Source organism: Lathyrus oleraceus, chromosome 3 (genome assembly GCF_024323335.1).
Source record: "Lathyrus oleraceus cultivar Zhongwan6 chromosome 3, CAAS_Psat_ZW6_1.0, whole genome shotgun sequence".
Taxonomy (NCBI): Eukaryota; Viridiplantae; Streptophyta; class Magnoliopsida; order Fabales; family Fabaceae; genus Lathyrus; species Lathyrus oleraceus.
In genome coordinates, this window is record NC_066581.1 from 64,588,557 (window position 1) to 64,611,262 (window position 22,706).

The following is a 22,706-nucleotide window of genomic DNA, read 5'->3' on the forward strand; positions in this document are numbered from 1 at the left end:
TACTTTGGGTCACTTTTATAAGTTGACTGCAAAGGTGATCTGTGATATTTTTCTCGATATTCCTAAGTTACAACACTCATATTGCACACCAAATTCTTGCGTTATACCCGGAGGTATATGATATGATAATTCATACGATGGTTTTGAACAATTATCACTTTTTATATAATATTTTTAATTAAAAGAAGAATGTCATTCTTAACAATTTAATATAAAGGAGTAAATAAGAATCTCACAAAAATTAAGGCAAGCGGACAATAAAGTGCACCAATATTTCTTCTTGAGCCTCTTCAGGTTATTTCATCCTCCTTACATAGCTTCCCTTTTTGGTGTAGCCATTTATAAGCAAAAATATTTCTACTTTCACACTTATTAAGAAAATTAAGTAAGTGTATTTAATTTTATTTTATTTTATGTATAATCAAAGTGAAATTTACTATAATTAATATGATAGTAACACAAGTATTAACTACTTTAAAAGTTATTGTTATTGACTTTTGCTTATAATAGTAACACAATTAAAGTCATTTTTGTGTGTTTATAATGGCAATTGAAGAGAGTATATATTAAGATTAGACTTGTTTCATAAGTAACTGAATTACTCTGTTTAATTTGTGATAAACATTGAATTTCACCAATATGATAGTTGAATTAATTTTTTTTATTGAGTATATTTTTATTAAAGATTAACAATTATAATTATGTAATTGAATAGTTGACATTTTTTTTGTGTTTAAAAAAAATATATTATACGTTCATCTAAATCTATTAGATGGAATATCGACGAGTTATTAAACGGTGTGAGTTTTTATCGGATTCTTAAAGAATCCGATCGTATTTTGGCTCTATCGAGTATTTAAAAATGTGGTATACTAGATTTTTCCCCTCACCCCTGAAAATCGGATAGTTCTATATTTTTGGGTTACCTGCCCTCCATGAGTGCATTTGAGATGAATGGTTCTCCTATAGATTTTACATAGTTATTTACCATTGACTTGGTATATTTTACTTACATGTTTTATCTGGACTTTTGAAATCTTTAATCGAGTTATGGAATCTATGAGTAATTTATTTTATGTTTTAATTGATAGACATTTCCCTCTCTGAGCAGATTGTTATCATAAACACAATATGTTGGGAAACAACGTGATATTATTATTGTTACCGTTCAATGTGATACAACAAATAGGCAAAGGTGCAAGACCGACAAACTAATTCTTAGTTGTGAAAGGGGAGGAAATTACCAGAACTAGAAAAAGTCGGAAGTCACTTGTAGTAGAAGAGTTAAATGTCACTTGAAGTTGAGATTTGTGTCAATTAGTTGTGTTGAACATAACAGTTCGATGTGGTATTCATAACCATGATCTAGCTGAGGATTTAGACGATCATGAAATATTAGGTTGTATAAAACTCGAAGAAATATAATTTGTGAATGACATGACAAAGTACCACATGATGCCAAGGTTCATAGTGGCTGCATTGAAAGATATGGATGATGACAATCTGTGCAATTGGTGTATAGGGCAAGACTGATATATTAGTTTAGCATTAGATGCCCATTCATGAAAACACAACATTTGTTAACCATAATTCATGATGAGAAGTACATGTATTGAAATCATATGTTATTCTTGATATATTTAGGGACACATCTTGATTATGTCAAGCTATTGAATATGTTTTATTTGGTTTTGATCTTTGACTGCACGTACAAAACCTACAGGTATTTGTTCCCACTACTTGAGATTGTTGGTGTTAAGTCAACCAAGTTGACTTTCTCTCTTGGATTTGCTTACTTGGAACATGGAAGGGGGACAAATTTTATATGGGTACCAGTGAAGATGAAAGTGTTGTTCACATGCAAGAAGTTGCTTCCCAAGGTCACAATGACGTATCGAAAACTTTCCAAGATAAATTCCATTGAAATTGTTTTCCCATCCGCTCCACCTTTTATATGTATTCCATGTATAAAAAAATGCTGGTTCGAAGTGCAAGGAGTATGAGGAGGCTAATTGGCAAGAGCTTCTAATAGATCTAAGAAACAAAGTTATGTATTCAAATAGGGTGTTTGATGGATAGGGTGTTTGAGTTTGATCAACACTTGCAATATTTTGAGGTAGTATGTGTTGATATCCTTTCCTTTATTGATTATGTGCACAAAACATAGTTGACGCCCTATATATTTTTTTTTGTTACTGCATGGACTAATCAAGTCACTCAGTTATAGAACACAACAACAAACAAGTACAATTTATAACATGGGTGAGTTTAAGATTACTTGGAAATTTTAGTCAATTTATTATTGAATTTTTCTCTAATGTTGTTTTATAGGGTTGAGTCTTCTCATTGGAGACTAAAAAACATGTTACATATTAGTCGAGGAAATTTGTGAAGATGATGGGATGCAATCAACATCATGTTGAATTTACAATTAGGTGCAATTAGAACATCATTTTAAAAAAGTGTTGCCAATATTGAGCATCAACATAACACTCCATTTTATTTGAGATTGCTTGACGTCGTCTCGAGATAGTGTATATAACACATTGTGCAAGAGTTGGTACGAGTTAAGAGAGTTGCTACTGACAAAGTTGCATGGGGATGCTTCATTAAGTTAACACACGGGTTACCTTGTGCGTGTGAACTTGCAAATCTTCAAATACAAGGTGATCATGTTCCATTGAAATCCATTAATGTGTTTTGGAGGAAATCACACATTGAAGAGTATGAAGTCATTGAAGAATAGAATGTGACACAATTGGACCTAGATGATGAATGTGAAGAGTTAGAGACGTATTTCAAAACTTTAGATATTGTTGGTCAGAAGGTGATGAAGAAAAAGGTGCGTGTACTTACATATCCATGTATAACTTCTATGTGTCCACCACCAGTGAAGTACAAGGAAAAAAAAGGAGTCAAGAAAAGTAAAAAGGGGAAAGAGAGTGATGTGCATCATAATCCTTCACACTGGGAGTATGTTGATGCCTCGCAGGGAAGTTAAACATCCAAAAGAATATCTAGTAAAACTCCTTCAAGTCAACCGTCTAGCAAGTCTTCAAGACACCTTTACTTATCTTAGTTTTCAATTTTATTGCATGACTATATCAAAGATATTATAGATGTAAAGGCTTTTGGAAATTGTGATTCCATCCTATTGAAGATTTACTTAGATGGGGTGAAGAGTCATGATCCTTAGTTTAAAAGCAGTTAGATGATAAAGTTTTTCAAAACAATCATTTGTATTCTAAGGTGTTATATGACATAGTCTTAGAAGTTAGGAGTTCATTATTAATCTCTAGCTTAGGTGTTCAAGGTCATGCAAAATAGACGACGATTCCTGACATGAGTTATTATATTGCTTCTCAATGTGATATTAATCTTATTGTAACACCCAAGTATGTCTCAACAACTATAGTTTGCAATCTCCTAGTTTATTAGTGAAGGGGTGAAGAAGTTACCAACAAGGGTGACATGAAAGAGGCTGGAGACATCATCCAACATAATTTTCCTCTCACCAAATGAAAGATGAAAGCAAATGTCTCATTATGCCAATGCTCAACAAAAATAGTTAACAATGGAACTTCAACCACAATGAGCGAACAATCAACCAGCGCCAATAGACTATCATCAATAACAAGTGCCATAACCTCATTTGGAATTTGCACTACCAAGAATTTCTCCAGCTTCGAACCATGAATGGGAACCTTCAATGGAGAGCGGTCTTGTAAGAAATAAAGCAGAAATATTTATAAAATAAATATTTATATCTCTCTCTGCAATAATATAAAAGCAACATGATCGACATACCTTATCAATAAGGTAGGGTTAGAGGGCCCTAAAGGGAACCCCATCATGACTGTCACTTGTATCAACCTGCTCAGTCACCTCTGTATCAATCTAATTAGACATTTCCTCATGAGCCTCTGACTCAACATAATCAATTACGACAACATATGACTCATCATCATGATCTTTGGACTGACCAACTCTACCTTCTATATGCGGGAGAGTACATGGTTCATAAGACTTCTCGATCCTCTTGCGATGACAACCAGTGGATACTACTATATCCGCCTAGTGTGCAAATTATTGTCTCCATCATTTCCGCCTAATGTGTAAATTATTGTCTCCATCATTTCTGCCAAAGCTCTTTGCAATATGTCTCTCGCTTAATCTAGGTACCACTTTATCATCTCTTCCTTTTCTCCTCACTAAAAAAAAAAGAACAATATTGATCTACCAAATTTTAAAAAAATCCGATCACACCCTTATAACATACCTCATTTAAAAAAAATTGGTATCAACGTTTTTTTTGCTACCAACAACTTAGAAACATCTGATATTCATTATAGTTTTTTTATCGGACATTATAAAAAAATGAGCAAAAACTCATGTTAAATACCGAATTTTATGAAAAATACAATAAAAATACATAATATATATTTATATATACCAAATATTACTATAACATTAGGTAAAATCTCATATATTTGATACTGACATGTTTAAAAAAATCGATTAAAATGCATCAAATATATAAATTTACGTTATATACTTGCTATTAAAACAAAACAAAAAAATGCAGAAAAACTTAAAAGTTTTAAAGATGCAACTTGTAAAAATCTAATAATTTACGGCAAATATCCAAAGCAATACAATATTAAAAAAAAAAAGTATATAATTTTATTTTGGAAAATTTAAAATTTAAAATTATAAGTATTATGGTCTATTGCCCAACTTGTGAGGTGTCAGAATTACTTTCTAGGATGCATGATAGATTTCTTTTGAGAGTGTGAAATATAAACTAAAATACAAAGCCCCCCAAATTTTTAAGATTAAATTGTATATAAACCCTAAAATAAAGTTATTGTGGTGTTGATAGTTGATGATTGATAGTTAATAGTTGATAATTAATAAATAATGACGAATAATTAGATAATTGATAAGTTAATTTGAGTGTTTGATAAATTAGTTGTTACAGATAATAAATATAAAATATCTTAAAAAATATTCTTAATTAAGAAATTAGTGATTTTGTTATTTTATATATTATTATTAAATTATTTTTTATTTGATAAAAATAAATTTATTAATAACAATATGCAAAACATTTTGAGTATATATAAAAAATTAAAGTTAGCATCAAAATATATTAAAATTATATATAAATTTTATAATGAAATTTACTGAATTATATGAAATAATAACATTGTAATTTTGAATTCAATTATATTAATTCAAAATAATAATAATAATAAAATTAAGGTTATTTTCTAACATTCTACAATAAAACTGCACTAACATTATGAATTTTCTTCGTTTTGGTTGATCTCAGTGATTCTGCCTCGATATTTTATTAAATTGAAAATTATAAATATTATTTTAAAATTTATTATGTAAATTAAATTTTACTAAAAAATATTAAATATTGTATCGTCTTTCATCTTGTGAATTGACACGAATATAATTATTCGTTTCAAAATTCATTAATATATATATATATATATATATATATATATATATATATATATATATATATATATATATATATATATATATATATATATATATATATATATATATATATATATATATATATATATATATATATATATATATATATATATATATATATATAAGTGGAAGAAAAAGTGGCAAGCTCAAAAGACCATAAGTTGTCCAGTGCAATGCTGTTATCTTTGTGTTCCATGATTTTGATTTTGATTGTTGTATTTTGTATGTAACAGAATCTGAGTTGGTAGTGATTGAATTCTTTGCTTTGTTTCTAATTGATATATGGGGCACATGTATAGGAGGATATTGATAACCTGGCTCAATAATGCAGCTACAGTTCATAATGGATAATTTATAATGCAAATAATCTTTTTCTCCCTTGTCAATAAAGATGGATATTAAATTTTAATATTTTTGAATTTTAAAAAGCGCACTCATTTTAAGAAAGTGTAACTTCCTTACTGAAAACATCTCACCAGATCCCATAAAGGATCATAACTGCAATGACCACTATCCATCGGAGAAAAGGTCCAAATTGAAGAGCTTTGGAATAACCACATTTTAGATTAGTCAGCTAAAAGATCCCATAGTAGGATAAAATTGTGGTAAACCTCATGATAAATATCCTATTATAAAATCATAATTACTCCTTTAAAATTATATTTTTTTTATAAATTTTTATTTTTTCTTAATTATTACTTGCAAAATTTAAGTTAATATTAACTGCAATTTTTTATCAAAATTATCCTTATATAATTATTACAGAAAAATAAAATAAAATAAATGTAGAAAATAATTAATGATATTAATAGGTAAAAGAATAATTATAATTTAAAAGATAATGATAATAATTAATTTTTTTAATATATATAAAAATTAAAAAAAAATGATACTTAAAAGAAACGGAGAGATCGTAAGATTTCTGTACAATTTTCGGAACATATCCATAAAAGACAGCATATAAGACTCTCATCACTATTTACACAAAAATATCTTAAATCTGGGTCACTATTATAAATAAAAGTCAATAATTTTCAAATTAATTAATATTTATGTTACTATTATATTTTTGATTTAATCTAAAAGTACTTAATATTAATAGTTGATCCATCATATATATATATATATATATATATATATATATATATATATATATATATATATAAACTAAAGATATTATAATAAATCTTATTTTGACTGTATATAATATTAAAAAAAATCAATTGTACTTAATTAATTTTTTTAACCGATATGAAAGTAAGAGTAATGCTAACTTGTGCCTTAAGGGTACGTTAAAGAAATCCATAAATAAAAAATTTATATTGAAAAAATAAATAAAATTATAATTGTACGTTTTTAATAAATTCAGTACGCAATTTTTAATTTTTTTTTTATATTTATCTTTTAACTTGTGCCCATTAGGGCATAAGTTAACATTATCCTGAAAGTAATTATTTTTACTTATAATTATGATCGAAGGGAGTATTACAAAGATATATTATCATTTATCTAACCTTAAATTATACTCTGTGCGTTATAATTATAAGCAAAAATAACTACTTTTGTACTAATTAAAAAAAAGTTAATTAACTGTAATCAATTTTCTTAATCTTATGTACAATTAAAGTAAAAATTATTATAATATTTTTAAGTATATTTGATAACCTTAAATTATATTATCTGCGGTCACAATTATAAGTAAAAATAACTACTTTTGCAATAAGAAAATTAGTTAAGTGCAATTTTCTTAATTTTATGTACAATTAAAATTAAAATTATCCTTAGTTATATTTGATAACCTTAAATTATACTCTGTACTTTTACAATTATAAGCAAAAATAACTACTTTTGCACTAATTAAAAATATTAGTGAAGTGTAATCAATTTTTTTAATTTTATGTACTAAAGTAAAAATTACTATAATATTTTTAATTATATTTGATAAATCAACTATTAACACTAAACTCTTATGAAGTATAATAGTAATACATGTATTAATTAATTTGAAAAATAATAATTTTTATCTATAATGGTGATCAAGATTTAAAGTAATTTATTTATTTATAATAATGACCGAACGAAGTATTCTTCCAAATCTTTTAATAGTCAAAGTATTATACTAGATGGTGAATTTATGATTGTTTTAATAGAATATTTGATGTTTGAATGTTTTTCTTTTTCTTTTTTTACTTACAAACTATACAAATTAAACTTTATTTTTATAACAAAATAAGAAAAGCAAAGTATAGGATTTTTCATGTCTATATTAAGAGTAGAAGCAAAAGGAATGTTATCCTAGCTCTCAAGGTATGAGATGTTGGGTTGAAGGGGTCTCTAAGATTTTCCAGGTTGTGATAGATCATTTTTCTAATCACCTTAGAGAATTCTATGACGATCGTCCTCAAAAAATTAGTACCCAAAGGGGATTGAAGCAAGGTGACTCCCTAGCTCCCTTCCCTTTTCTCCTGGTAGCCGAAGGCCTGAGTGGTCAGATTTCTAGGACGATAAAGTTGTAACTTTTATCAGGTATTAGAAGAGGATCCTCGGACTTAGTGATCTCCCATCTTCAGTACACATACGACACAATTATCTTGACCGTTGCTTTTATTAATAATCTCTGGACCATTAAGGATGTTATCCTGACCGTTGCTTCTATTAATAATCTCAGACCTTTGTGTGAATTTTACTAAGATTTGGCCGAAATTTTCGACTTGATATCTTAAGTTAGTCTATCCCATCTAATCCGCTTTAAAAATGAGACGGAGGTGTCTAAGGCGGATTTTATTTGCGGACTTTTTGTTAAAAAAGAATTCTTTAAATTAAAATTGAATAAGGTATTGAAAAAGACCAATCTATTAATATTTTTATTGATAAAAATTAAAAATAAAATAAAATAATAAATTTTATATGATAAAGAAGTAATAAAATAGTAAACTATTATTATTATTATTATTATTATTATTATTATTATTATTATTATTATTATTATGTAATCAAATAATACTACAATTTTTTATATATTTTATTATGTAATGACTATTAAATGTATGTATTATTATTCGTCGAATATTGTAAATAATGAATCAAATTGCAACTAAAATAGTAAATTATTAAAGAAAATTATAAATAAATTAATAAGTTAAATCAAAACTAATGGTCCGTTAAATAAATTAATAAGTTAAACCAAAACTAATGGTCCGTCAACTTGCCAGTAAATAGAGCGAACTTAACCTTTGAACTCGAACATTTAAATTAACCCATTCTGATGCTTTCGGACGGGGCAACCCACCTTGTCACCCTATTTTTGTATGTCTCCTTTTTCCGATTCACCTTTACTGATATACATACACTTGTCAGAACAAGAAACAAACTTTCAATTTTTAAAGGAATTATTTGGACTTACTTTTAGATAAAATAAAACGCACAACAGATGTGGCTTTTTCAGCATTTCAAATTCCTCATGCAGTAAATTGGGACAAAAAAATCTTTAAAAAAAAGACACATCCATTGCACCAACAAGGTAACAATAACATTCCATCATAACAAAAATTAAATTGTAAGTAAGAAAAAAAAACAACAAAAGTAGCAACAATTTAACTAAACACACAGATTATTCATCCACACCTAATAGTAGTAAGACAAACGTTGAAGGGAAGAATATAAAATCCACAACACAATTTTCTTAAGCTTGAGGCTTGTCCCACTTGAGTGGCTTCACAACTTCCCAAGTGAAATCAGGATCATCCCTTCCAAAGTGTCCATAAGCAGCTGTCTTAAGAAACCTGCTATTGCCACCCCTCTTTAGGTCCAAGTTGATGGTGATCATCCCAGGTCTGAAGTCGAAACTCTCCTTCACAATTTGAAGAATCTCCTTGTCGGGAATCTTTCCGGTTCCATAACTGTCAACAAACACTGATAAAGGCTCTGGCACACCGATTGCGTATGAAACTTGAACAAGGCATCTGCGAGCAAGACCGTTGGCCACGATACTCTTTGCTGCCTGACGAACAACATAGGCACCACTTCTGTCGACCTTAGTTGGGTCCTTGCCGGAAAAGGCACCTCCACCGTGGGCTCCCCAACCGCCATAGGTATCGATGATGATCTTCCTTCCGGTGAGACCGGCGTCACCATGGGGACCTCCAATGACAAAGCGGCCAGAAGGGTTAAGGTGGAAGATGGTCTTCTCGTCCAAGTACTTCTCGGGGATAACAGGCTTGATGACATGTTCCTTAAGATCGGCGGCGATCTGGTCATTACTGACAGTCTCGTCGTGCTGTGTGGAAATGAGGACAGTGTGGACACGGACCGGAACCATAGCACCGTTTTCATTGTAATACTCAACAGTAACTTGTGTCTTGCCGTCTGGTCTCAGCCAAGCACAGGTACCGTTCTTCCTAACCTCGGTAAGACGAGCACCAAGTTTGGTTGCAAGGACATGGCTCAACGGCATAAGCTCAGGAGTTTCATCAGTAGCATAACCAAACATATGACCCTGATCACCAGCACCAACCTCTTCGGGACTTTTCGAGAAATGTCCATGAACACCTTGAGCAATATCAGGACTCTGCTGCTCAATATTGACCAAAACCTTACATTTGTCAGCATCAAGACCAACATCATCTGATATAAACCCAATGTTGCGGCACGTGTCACGAACAATCTTCTCATAGTCTACATTAGCCTTAGTTGTTATCTCTCCAAAAACCATCACCATGTTAGTCTTGGTGCAAGTCTCACAGGCAACCTTACTGTCAGGATCCTGTTCAAGACAAGCATCAAGCACCGCATCGGAGATCTGGTCGCACAGTTTGTCGGGGTGACCCTCGTTCACCGACTCAGATGTGAATAGAAAGGTTTCCGCCATTGTTCAAGCTATTACACAAAACAACAACAACAAACTATATTCATAAATGATAACCAGATAAGTAAGAATTTTCTTTTCAATACTAATCAGATAACTAATATTCGAGCTCAAATTGCAAAAGGAATAGAATAAAGCCAATTATCCCAAAACAACTTGAAAGAATATCTGAAAAAACTTTATTCCATGAACTTTTATAATAATTCAAAAGTTTTTATACTTATAAAAAAATTGTAGCATATTAAGATTCCCTAATCAGCAATGAAATCTAGATCCAGAGAGAAGAAAAAAACGGTTAGAACACGTTTTTCCTAACAATATCAGATCTATAACAGAAAACGCCAAATTCAACAAAAACCGAGATAACATGTATTCAAGATTGGACAGTTCAGCTTCGTAACCGTAACAAACACTAACGACAAAATCAGAATCATACAAAAAAATATATAATAATCAGATCTAGAACTGAAACGGTTTAATTTGCAACAAAATTTGAACAACTGCAACAAAATATGAACGACTAAGCGCTAGAAAGAGCAAAGGAGCATGAAAAGAAGAGAAGAGAATGGAGATGAACCTGGAGCGAGTGGGGGTGTAAGTAGAAGATAAATGGAGGTTCAAATAGCAACACAACACTCGCTATGACCAGAGACCAGCTTGAGAAACTCAAATGACGGATGTAAGAGACCAACGACTCTATCCATCTATTTATACTAATTAATGTGTGGGATTACTGGTTACCGGATCCTTCGGTGCGCCGTTAGCTTTGACGCGTAAATAAAAGGTTGGTGAGTGTGTTTGAAATTTTGATTACCGGATATTGCCGGTCGTTACCAAACTTTACCGGTCGCCACCAGATCTGGGTTGTTGCGTGTCCGTGTCGGTGGTAGATAGGATTGTTCCCCTCCACCGTCTTTCCTTTCCTTTTGGATTTATTATATTTATTTTATTTATTACATATTCATATAAATTTTTTAGGCATATAACTGTCAAATAATTTTAACAAATAAAAATAAAATGAACTTACAGAATATTACTCTTATTGCAATGGATTATTCTTATTTAGACGATATGACTTCCGATTTGTTATGGCACAGTTTATTTTTATTTATTTATTTAGTTCATGCTGAATTTATTTTTGGACAACGTAATATCGATATTAGTTGTTTATTAATTAATTTTGTCGTATTGAATGGCTGCTTCATGTTATAAGAAAAATGGAAAAGAAAAGAAATATAATAATATAAAAATGAATTCATAACAGTCCATTCAACTTGGTTGATTTTTATTTTTGACCGGAAATAAGAAAAGTATAAAAATAAGTAAATGTTGTAGGAGTATGTTATTGTCAAAAGAAAAAAGAAAAAATAAATGTATTACTTAGTATAATAAGAATATTAAATATTAAACGTGGGAGTTAGTGGCTTGGTGAATGACGTTATGATGTGCTCTGTGTAAGATAAATGGCACGATTGCGTAGCAACTTGCACGTCCAATGTGACAAATTATGTTATTCAAAATATAATTTGTTTTTTGTTCAATTAATAAAAGGATCGGCCTATAACCAAATTTGACCAAAGAATATAGACTTTGTGAAATTATAATATATGTTTTATATAGACAATCAATAAAATTATTTTTTACAACAATTAATAAGAATGTACTATTTTACTTTTTTTTATATATCAAATTTAAAATAATTATGGCGAGACAATAAAGTTCTTCCATGAAAATGCACATATTAGGTTTGAAATGCAATAAGGCGACGTGTTAGGGTTGCATCCTCTCTTGAATAAGATAAGAGACGATCATAACTTCATGTATGATATCTTAATCATAGGATTATCATCGAGGATTTAAATGAGGTGATTATAACTCTTGACTTAATTCAAGAGATAAGTCCAGAATTGTCTTGAATAGAATATTCGTAAGGCGATGATCTTTTGGCTTTTATGTGATGGCAGTAAACATCATCGAGGATTGTTCCTTTTAGACATCATGAGACTGGCGTTATAGATGAAATTGTTTGGAGTGGTTGTTAGTTGAGGTTGAGGTTTTATCAAGGGGTTGTGCATGAAGAAGGTTGTTTGATTGTTGGGTTAATGCATCTTTTTCCACAACTAAGGGATCTATAAAGTGTGTTTCTTCTACTTTGATTCTGCATGGGTATCGCCAAACATTTTTTGGCCTAAGAACGTGTCAGTCGAATCACATGGAGGAGTCAATTATTTGGTTTGATAAAGAGTTGTGAATGACGATTGAAGACATCGTGGTTGGTGGACGTTGTTTCTTTGGATACCTTCAATGGATGATGACTTCTTTATCCATCAGAGTTAGGGGATTAGGTTGTACTCAACAGTAGAGGTTACCTCATACATTTTGTGGCTTCTAAAGCCTAATCTTAGGTGTTACATGATCATATATTTAGAGATAGTGAGATATATGATTTGGACTCAAAATTTCATAGTGTTTTCAATGACCTTAGTGGTATGATCCCAAATTTTTACCTTAGAAGTTTTAATAGTAATGACATCATCCTCCTAAAGCCCAACATATTTTAGCAAATTCCATTTTAAGTAAAAGTGTTCAGGATATAGAATAAAGTTTTACACGACCACATGACAAAAAATTATGTTTGGTTATTTGTAAGCAACACATGCTCATGATTTTATCCTAGCTATTCATATTGATGGGTTAGGCCAATATGTGTCATTGGTAGAGTATCATACTATCCTTATATATCTCCTTAGGATTCCCTTATTTCTTGACGAGTTTGCCTTGTTTGTCATAAGGTGTACTTGGGAAACATGCATTTCATTATATGAAGCTTTCATGATTCAAATATCGACATAAATTTTTTAATGATGTCATGTTTGATATATTTCAACAGACAAAAATATCTATGAAGAAAGAGGTGCATGTGAATTTCTTGATTGACCCACATGTCATACCCTAAATTTTACCCCGAGTTTTTCACTTGCATCAGCGTAGCATAATCATTTTATTTTATCATCCATTTCATCAGTCGAAAACATTCATCAAGGTTTAGATGAAAAGTCGGGATTTCTAGCATTTTGTTTGGTCTTGATGACATTCATTTAGACATTTGTTGATTAAGAAGTCAAAAGGATTAGTTTCTCAATATCAGTGCATCATCCATTCCATTCCATTGCATCATGTTTCAGAGGTCCAGAGGGTGACAACCAGGAGTATTGTTGTCATTTGAATATTTTTAGGGTTTTGATTATGATTGAGAATTATAAGCAAATGGTCCAAGAGTGATTCCTTTGCATCTGATTATCTATTCACAATTCCTCACTCACTAATTCAATACATTCATAAGACATCTGCATTATCTACTTATCACAACATGCATTTTGTTCTGCATAACATTTAAAATGTCAACCAAGTTTTTTTTTAGAATCTACAGACAGACTGGTTGAATCAATTTTCAAAGGTACGTAAAGTTAGGGGGCAAAAATTTTCGAAATCGAGCTTGCAGACGTCAGTTGTGTTAATCTATGATTCGTGTAGTTTAACCTGACATGCTCGTTTTAATTTTTTGACTACTTTTTCAGTCGCATTCTGATTAGTCTATGCCTTTTTAACCGATCATGTTTCACTTCAAAATTTGATCAAAACATGTATGTTTTCCATAAGTTTATTTCGCACTGATTATTTTGGTGCATTCAGTTTATTTTTTCGGGCACTTCTGCGTCTGATTTTTATTCATTTTTTATCTGTTTATTTTTGTTTTTTTAGTCATAAAAATTATTTAGAATTTATTAAATTGTTAATTTGTTTTTTATAAGTTATTAAATTTGTGTGGATTGTTGTTTCTTTTAATTTTTAAAGTTGTTTCCTTCTTATCACTTAAACCCACAAAACGTCTCTCTCTATGATAAAAATAGAAAAATGGTTTTGGGGCTAGGGAGAAATCAAATGTGTTCTAATAAGGGCAGGGGAGATATTTCTTTTTGAAAAAAAAATTGGGCACTGACTAATCTCCCTTCCCCTCACGTTTTGAGAAATGAGACACAATTGAGAAACAAAAAAGGAAATCTCAAAATTGCTCCCTCTCTCTTTTTGTTTACACTCTCCAACTAAAAGTGACAAGAACACTACATAAACCTCTCTTTTCTCTCTACCCCCTCGTCTGAATTTTTTCACCTTCACCCTTCTTCCATCTCTTTCCTTCACTACAATAACAACAACATACATCTTCACTCTTCACAACAAACCATCCAATCTCTTATCTTCTTCTTTATTTTTTCCAACTTAATTCCTTTGATCAAACACTTTTCCAACACCCACATAAACAACATAACCTCTCTCTCTCTCTCTCTCTCTCTCTCTCTCTCTCTCTCTCTCTCTCTCGTTTACCTCATCATCTTCACCCTCACATTTCTTTTCTTCTTCACTCAATGATAGATCCATGTGAAATAAACAAAGGTTTCTGCCTCCAAGAGAGAGCAACAAGCAAAGGTTTAATCACTCAAAATGTCTAAAGTGAAACTTTTTAAAAACAATCAGTCAACATGTAGTTTTCTATGCAGAACTACGTAGCTTTGAATTCCTCATTGTACCTGAGGATACATAAGAGCGAGACGCGCAATCTCGTCAAACACCCTAATAAAAACCTTTTTGTGACCCTTTTTCTTTTCTTTTTGCACTTTTTCCATTCGAAGAAACAATTAACATATGAAGGTTGTCTTTTCTTGGTCTTCATAAGCGATGGTAATTTGATTATAGCCCGAGCAGTCATCCAAAAAACAATAAAACTCCTTACCCGCCAATCTATCTAGCATCTGATCAATGAATGGAAGAGGCAAATGATCTTTGCGTGTAGCTTTGTTCAATTCCCTATAATCAATACATATCCTCCATCCAGTGAATGTTATAGTAGGAATTAATTCATTTTTTTCATTTATGATGACCGTCATGCCTCCCTTCTTTGGAACACATTGAACTGGGCTGACCCAGATGCTGTCAGAAATTGAGTAAATGATACCAACATTTAACCATTTGATAATCTCCTTCTTCACAACTCCCCTCATGGTAGGATTTAATCTCCTTCGGGATTCAATACTATTCTTTGCATTCTCTTCCAAGAGGATTATATGCATGCACAATATTGGGTTGATCCCCTTAATGTTAGATATCTGCCATGCAAAAGCCTTCTTGTATCTCTTCAGAAGCTCTAGAAGTTGATACCTCTGATCCTCAGTTAAATTAGAAGATATAATGATTGATAACTTTTGATCTTCCTCTAGGAAATCATATTGTAAACTAGATGGAAATTGTTTCAACTCTAATTCATGAGGGACTTCAATTGATGGTATATTGATCTTTGCATCCTAAGACTCCACTTTCAAAACCTCAAAAGATTTTGTTCACCTTTTAACATCCATAATTTGTTCTTGATATTTCATATCCTCAATATCTTCCATGTCATGCCTCATCTCATCAGAACTTTTCAGTAATTGTTTATGAATAATTATCTCCCAGTTGGAGATTAATGGGCAATCAACTACCTCTTCATCTGGATATTTGAGAGCATTTAACAAATTGAATACCACTTGTTTTCCATTTACTCTCATGGTCAACTCACCCTTTTCCACATTTATTAAGGTTCTTCGCGTTGCAAGTAAAGGTCTTCCCCACTTGATTTTCCAGATTTTTTATGCTAGCTCCTTGTGCTCGAAACTGATTTTTGGTCTTTTGAATGAATGGCTTCAAAACGTTTTCCAACTAATTTCCTCCTTGATTAGCCACACCATGATTAGGTGTAAAGAATCTAGGTGGTATTTGAGGTACTTGAGGTTTGGGTTGGGCTTGATTATCCCTCCAAGAAAAATTAGGATGATTTCTCCATCCGGGGTTGTATGTGTTAGTATAGGGGTTGTTAAACTTGTTACCCATATAATTAACTAAGACTAAATTATTAGCATACTCTTCAAATAGATGGGCTCTTCCACAGTAAACACATGTGACTTCAGATGCGTCAGTCACAACCTTGACTAGCTCAATGGCTGTCGCGTCAGGAATTGACATCATATTCTCCATCATTTTAGGATTTGTGCCACATGAGCTGCAAGAGTTGTGGTCTCTGAGACCTCATGAACACCAACATGCTTATTTTGTGTGGTTCCAGCAGTTGCTTTTGTAATTGACCATTGGTAAGTGTTGGCCATGATATTCTCGATCAATGAATAACCTTCTTGATAGGATTTTGATAACAATTCTCTTCTAGATGAAGCATCAAGCATGTTTCTTGATGATGGGACCAGTCCATTGTAGAATGTTTCTAACTGAATACAAATTGCTATCCCATGATGAGGACATTGTCGCAACAGTTCCTTGAATCTTTCCCAAGAATCATAAAGTGACTCATCTTCCCCCTGTCTAAAAGTTGTTATCTCATTCCTCTTCTTGGCATTCTTGACTGGTGGGAAGTATTTAGCCAGAAACTTTTCAGCTAGGGCATTCTAAGTATCAATAGAGTCTGGCCCTTAGGAATTGAGCTAATTTTTAGCCTTATCCCTTAGAGAGTAAGGAAACATAATAATTCTGAAGGCGTCATCTGTCACGTCAAGAATCTTGAAATTGCTTGCAACCTCCAGAAATTTTCGCAAGTGTAGATGTGGATCTTCATTGGAAGTGCCATAGTACTGGCCAATGGCTTGTAACATTTGAAACATCATGAGCTTGAATTCAAACCGAGCCACGGTGATTTCTGGTCTGACAATCCTTGTGTTCATAGCATTTTGATCAAAGATTGCGCACTCTTTAATGTTTCTTGGCATGTCATTGGTTATGCCAATAACACCTGTTTCTGCCATGTCAACTTCTTCCACTTGAATCTATTCAAAATCTTCTATCAAATGAATATGAATTCCTCTGACTAGGTGTTAAGTAGCAAGTAAAAATATCCTTTGTAAACGTAATGACCTCTCAGGTTTAGAATCTTCTCTATATTTTGGGGATAATAACCTGCATATGCAGAAGCTAACTGCCTATCGTGACACCAAATTACAGAAAAGGTCAAAAGGTAAAATGCTTATTTTCACAAAACACAATAAACTAAATGTTAATAACACACTCCCTAGCAACGACACCAAAAACTTTTTGGACTAAAGATGGTATTACATGCAAGTATACTTGGTCTTTAATTGTAGCAAGTGATATATTTAGTAAGGATGTCGAAGCCATACGGAGTGGTATAACCTAACTTGATTTACTTATGATTTTGTGAATTAGCATGAGCAAGGGTAACAATAATAATGATTAGGATATCGTTATTTCACACACGTTGAGAATAAAAATCTTCATAAGATAAGTTCGCAAGATAAAAAGAAGCGTGTTGAACAATGGTCCACTTAGTAGTGTATGAATCTAACATAAATATGATATGATGTATTGTGACATGTGAGGATATAATGCAATCTAAGTGTGTATTCCTACAACATTGAATCATATTCATGAATAGTAAGGAACAAATTCCTATGTCTCACATTACTATTATGCGTGACAATATCATTATGCATTTCCCATATGGTTGTAACTCCTTATTCTTAAGGTAGTTAATCTAGTGAATATGCCTATCCTAATATTTTAAACCATATTTAATATTAGTTCCACTTGATTAATGTGTTCCCCACACTAACAAGATTTTACTTAGTTCTAAGGTGATAAAAATCAAAACCAAATATATAATAATAACACAAATGCTAAAATGAATCACTAACACACATCATAAACATAAAGATTCATTACTAATAAATATCACATTGCTCAAAATAAAGAGTTTTAGCTCATAACCATTTTAACAACTACAAGCATACTGGTTCCTAAAGTAAACATTTCTAAACACATAGGCATTAAATAAACTCAACCTAGGTAACAATGTTGACTGCTTGCAATCTTCAATCAACAAGAGTCATGAATTGTCGTCCCAGCTGAAGTAGGAATCCTCCTTCTCTGAAGAATGATTCATCACTTCACTTGTCTTCTTAGCTTCCACTCACTCAAAGTGTTTATAAACTTCTTTCTAACTATGTAAAATATGTTGAACCACTTGACTCCTTTATCGGCCACTCAAATGTTCCTTTTTAGGGAACCAAGCTAGGGTTTAGGAATATGCCTTGGATCATAGGCTTTTTGATTTGGCCCATAAGCTTAACACTTTTACCTCCTTTTCTCTTCTTATGAAATGCCTAGGGCTGACGTGTCCAAGCACGCAGGGGACAAAACATATAGAGCAGGGTTGTGGAACATGAGGCACAAAAATATGCGGCGCTGCAAACTGGTTGGTCTTGTACTATGCGTTAGCATTTTGTCTTATAGTGCACAATCTTACTTTCTTCGCTTCACAGCTCATCAACTACTTCCCAATGCACTTCATTCCCTGTTGCTAGCTCTTTGATACTTGAAGACATTTGTTCTTATTGCTATCCTGGTGTGCTAGGACTTGACAGGTCTTGGGTTCTTGCAAATACACAAAACACATAAAACTACAAAAAGGGAGCACCTATTATGCTCCATACTATATTATCTAAAACAATAATATTAAGCTAATAAACTAAATTAAAGTGCAAATTAAAACAATAGAACTTCAAGTATTAAAGGTAAAATACCTCATAAAATATGAATTATCAATTATGCAGCTAAAGGATATTGCCATCCTTCCTCCGACCAAGAGGTAACATGAGCAGAACTGGTAAACAAAAGTAGCTAATCAGAAGGCAACGCAAACCCTAAATACAAACAAACTGGTTATCTTATCTTTTTAATTCTCTTTTATTGTAAAAGAAATACATGACATGTACTATGTTATACAACTATCAACATAAAGAAGGAATTTATCCCTAAATTATTTTTTCCTTTTTTATCATGAAAAGTAGAGACAAGTCTGGGGTACGTCCAGAAGGATTGGAGCCCCGCCACACAGACTCGGGGGCAAAGACTTGAAATCTATAAGAAAAGTTATGAGTTAAATAAAATAAATAAATAAATATATTAAAATATATATTTCAGGTGATGATCCATATACAATAGGTTTACATCCATCAGCCTAAAACAAAACTATCCATCAAGTGGAACCACTTGCATGTCTTCAATTATCCAATTAAGAGGGATCTGAGATCGAGAGATGAGACCGGTCGAATAAAAATATTCAACTTACAAAAGTGAATTTTCAAAATATCCCACCATAGAAAAAACTTCCTGCAAGGATTTGGACAACTCTTTACAAAGAGAAATATTTCCCCCACACATGTTGGTAAGAAAGACTTCAGTCTTCCATTGACTATCTTAAGACTCTTTCAAATCTTATTCTAACTCTTCATTCCACTTTCTAGAAACCTCCAAATATAAATTAAATTAATTTAGAGCCACATCCTTATGAGTTACCACTTGAACAAGTTGTTTCACCATTTCAGCCAGAGAATCAAATTACCCCAAGGGTTCTAAGGCATCTTCTATGACAAGGAACGAGTTGGAAACATCTTAAACCTCCTCTAATATTAATCCCTCTCGATGGTAAGGTCACCATCATTCTTATTCAACATTTCTCTCTCCCTACATAACTGAGCAAGCAAGAAAACTTCCTCTTGGCCAGCAACACCAAAAGCTAAAACATCAGATGCTTGACGAACATGATAAGCAAGCTCGGCCAGTTCCCCTCAGTGAGTCTCTTTAGGAAATCCCAAGAAGTAAGAATAATATTCATCATAAATCAAAGAGAGAAAGTCATTACGCGTCCTCAAACTCATACATGCCAACAGTACGGGGTTAACACCCATTTCTGCAAAAGACTGTCCACCCACAAACCTAGACCATCAAAGGCGCTTGACAGGGGGCCTTCCACACAAACATCTTATGACTCAAGGATGGGAGACAACCTCTCCTCCCCCCTCTTAACCATGAAAAGGGGAATTTTATTCCAAAAAGTTGCAACCAGGGGAAGGCGAAGCCACCTCCCTGGAACCAGGAAAGATCGTCTAGGTAATTTGCCCAACAACCAGACTAGATAGGGTACCAGCCTTTTTATTCCTATCTTTGAAAAGATATTATGGATATGCGCCCCAAGATTGATAGTTTGTCCTTTTGGGTAGTTGGCAGGGGAGCTTCCATTAATGCGTGGGTTGCACTGGGGGTGCAGCTAAAAGATCATGTTCAGCAGCAAGAAGCCTCTAGTTTGAATATTTTTGCTGTGACTGATCTCATCACCTTAGACAGTCGTTGGAATTGGACCCTGTTTTGCAGAAGTTTTCCTAAATTTATTATAGACAAGATTCACGCCATTTCACCTCCTTTGCTTTCGGATGGCATCTATGATACTTGTTTTTGGGAGGTACAAAATCTGAATTTTTCTCTATTTCTAGTTTGAATACTAACCTTATCAACTCTTCTGAATATTCTCCTTCCATAATATGGGATTCTATTGGAGGCTTTAAGCCTCTGAGTGTATCCGATCTTTGATTTGGAAACCCTTCCATAAAGGCATAATCACCAATGTTTACCTCAATTGTTTAAAGCTGTAGAACAATGTTTGTGATATATGTGGGGAATATCCCGACACCATTCTTCATGCTTTACGGGACTGTACCATTCCTAAAATAGTTTGGTCTCACTTAGTTAGCAATGGTCATAAAGATATTTTCTTCTCCGATTCTTATTATGATTGGTTAGTCCTTAATATGACTCAAAATTTTCATCTTTCTAGTCCTGATTGGGCTGTCTTATGTGCCACTGGTTGTCACCTCATTTGGTCATGGAGAAATAAAAAGATGCATGATCCCCTTTTGTTTATCCTTTCAAATTGGACCATTAAAGTCGCAACCAAGTTTCCTTTTATAGTGCCATCCATATTCTCTCTAGTAAACTACATCCTGTGATCCATAAGTTTCTTCTAGTAAGTGGTGCTCTCCTCCTAAGGGATGGATTTTCCTCAATTTGGATGGCTCTAGTAAGGATAATCATGTTACTAGTTCTGGGGGTCTTTTCCGTGATAGCCTTGGGCTTTGGCTTGGCGGTTTTTTCAAGTACCTTGGTCATTGTAATAGTTTATCGGCTGTGTAAGTTATAAATGCGCCTAACATGGGGGGTGAATTAGGTGGTAAAAAATTTCTTCGATCTTGTTTCCGGTTCTTGGTTATTTTTTGTTTAAGTGCTGAAAAATAAATTGCGGAAAGTAAAAGGACACCGGAAATTATAGTGGTTGCCTTCACACTCCGAAGGTACTCCACTCCCCTTTCGACTCGAAAGAGATTTCACTATAGTTAGAATTATTGTACAGCCTACTCACACCAATGGTGATGCTTACTATCTAACCTATAGGTAATCAAGTGTATGAAGAACAATCCTCTTCAACACTTCACTTGTTTCCAATAATCCTGGACAACAAGGTATGATACAAAAATCTGAACTTAATTAAAAAGTTGATGATGAATCTTGAATATATTAATCACTTGGATTAATCTTCCCCTTTGGATATCAATCACTCAATGTAGTATACAAGTGTTCAAACCAAATGATATATATTCTTAGCAAGGTATATGAAGGTTTAATGCAAATAATACTTTTTTTAAGAAAGTTTTTGGACACTTGATAAAAATCTGAGTTTTTATAAGAATGATTAATTGAAAGTGTTTTCAAGAAAGGAGGTGGTCATAAAAAAATGAGTAATGATGTTTATATATTGCTACAAACACCTTTTTGAAAGAGTATGATGAATGAAAGGATGCCATGATTCAAAGGAATGCAAAGAAAACATTTGAATGAAGAAATGCACCAATCTGCCAAAATTCGTCAGTGGTAACCGGTTACTGCTCGGTGGGTAACCGGTTACTTGCTTCCAACGTCCAAAAAATATTTGAAAAACAACAGTGGTAACCGGTTACTTCTCGGTGGGTAACCGGTTACTGAAGCCCAGTTTTGAAAAATAGAATTTGGCAGAATGTGAAAAATGAAATGCAATACATCCTAATTTTCTATATGAACCAAGATATCATGGAATAAATATTTGAACACTTGTATATCATATTAGTGAAAGTTTTAGATATACCAATGATGATACTTGATCCTTTGAAATGATATACTTCACTTGAATCTTTACTCCACTTCAATTCACTTCAAGTCTTTGACAGCTTTTTGATCTTTTCACATGAGAATTGTTTAGAGATGTTGTAATCATCAAAATCATCAAGAAGCCATGACTTCACAATCTCCCCCTTTTTGATGATGACAACTTACTACTTGAAAGTTGATTCTAAACTTGTTTCTCTAATCCAAAGATATCTCCCCCTATGCAAGTGCTCCCCCTTTC

The 22,706-nt window shown here is 32.5% G+C and overlaps 1 protein-coding gene and 1 non-coding gene across 2 annotated transcripts; one reads left to right on the plus strand and one right to left on the minus strand.

Moving 5' to 3' along the window:
- Positions 1-9,000: 9,000 nt before the first annotated feature.
- Positions 9,001-11,186, minus strand: LOC127132570 (S-adenosylmethionine synthase). Its single transcript, XM_051061524.1, has 2 exons — positions 10,956-11,186; positions 9,001-10,389 (listed from the first exon to the last, which is right to left on the minus strand). Exon 2 carries the CDS (start codon positions 10,379-10,381, stop codon positions 9,197-9,199), a length of 1,185 nt encoding a protein of 394 aa, XP_050917481.1. The 5' UTR covers positions 10,382-10,389; positions 10,956-11,186; the 3' UTR covers positions 9,001-9,196.
- Positions 11,187-16,705: 5,519 nt separating this feature from the next.
- LOC127133508 (small nucleolar RNA R71) lies at positions 16,706-16,812 on the plus strand. The gene has a single exon (XR_007807476.1). It is a non-coding gene; the product is annotated as a small nucleolar RNA R71 (small nucleolar RNA).
- The last annotated feature ends 5,894 nt before the right edge of the window (positions 16,813-22,706 follow it).

What these genes read in the sequence shown, in the direction of transcription:
- LOC127132570 (XM_051061524.1), bottom strand. Translation starts at nt 10,381, where the DNA reads ATGGCGGAAACCTTTCTATTCACATCTGAGTCGGTGAACGAGGGTCAC.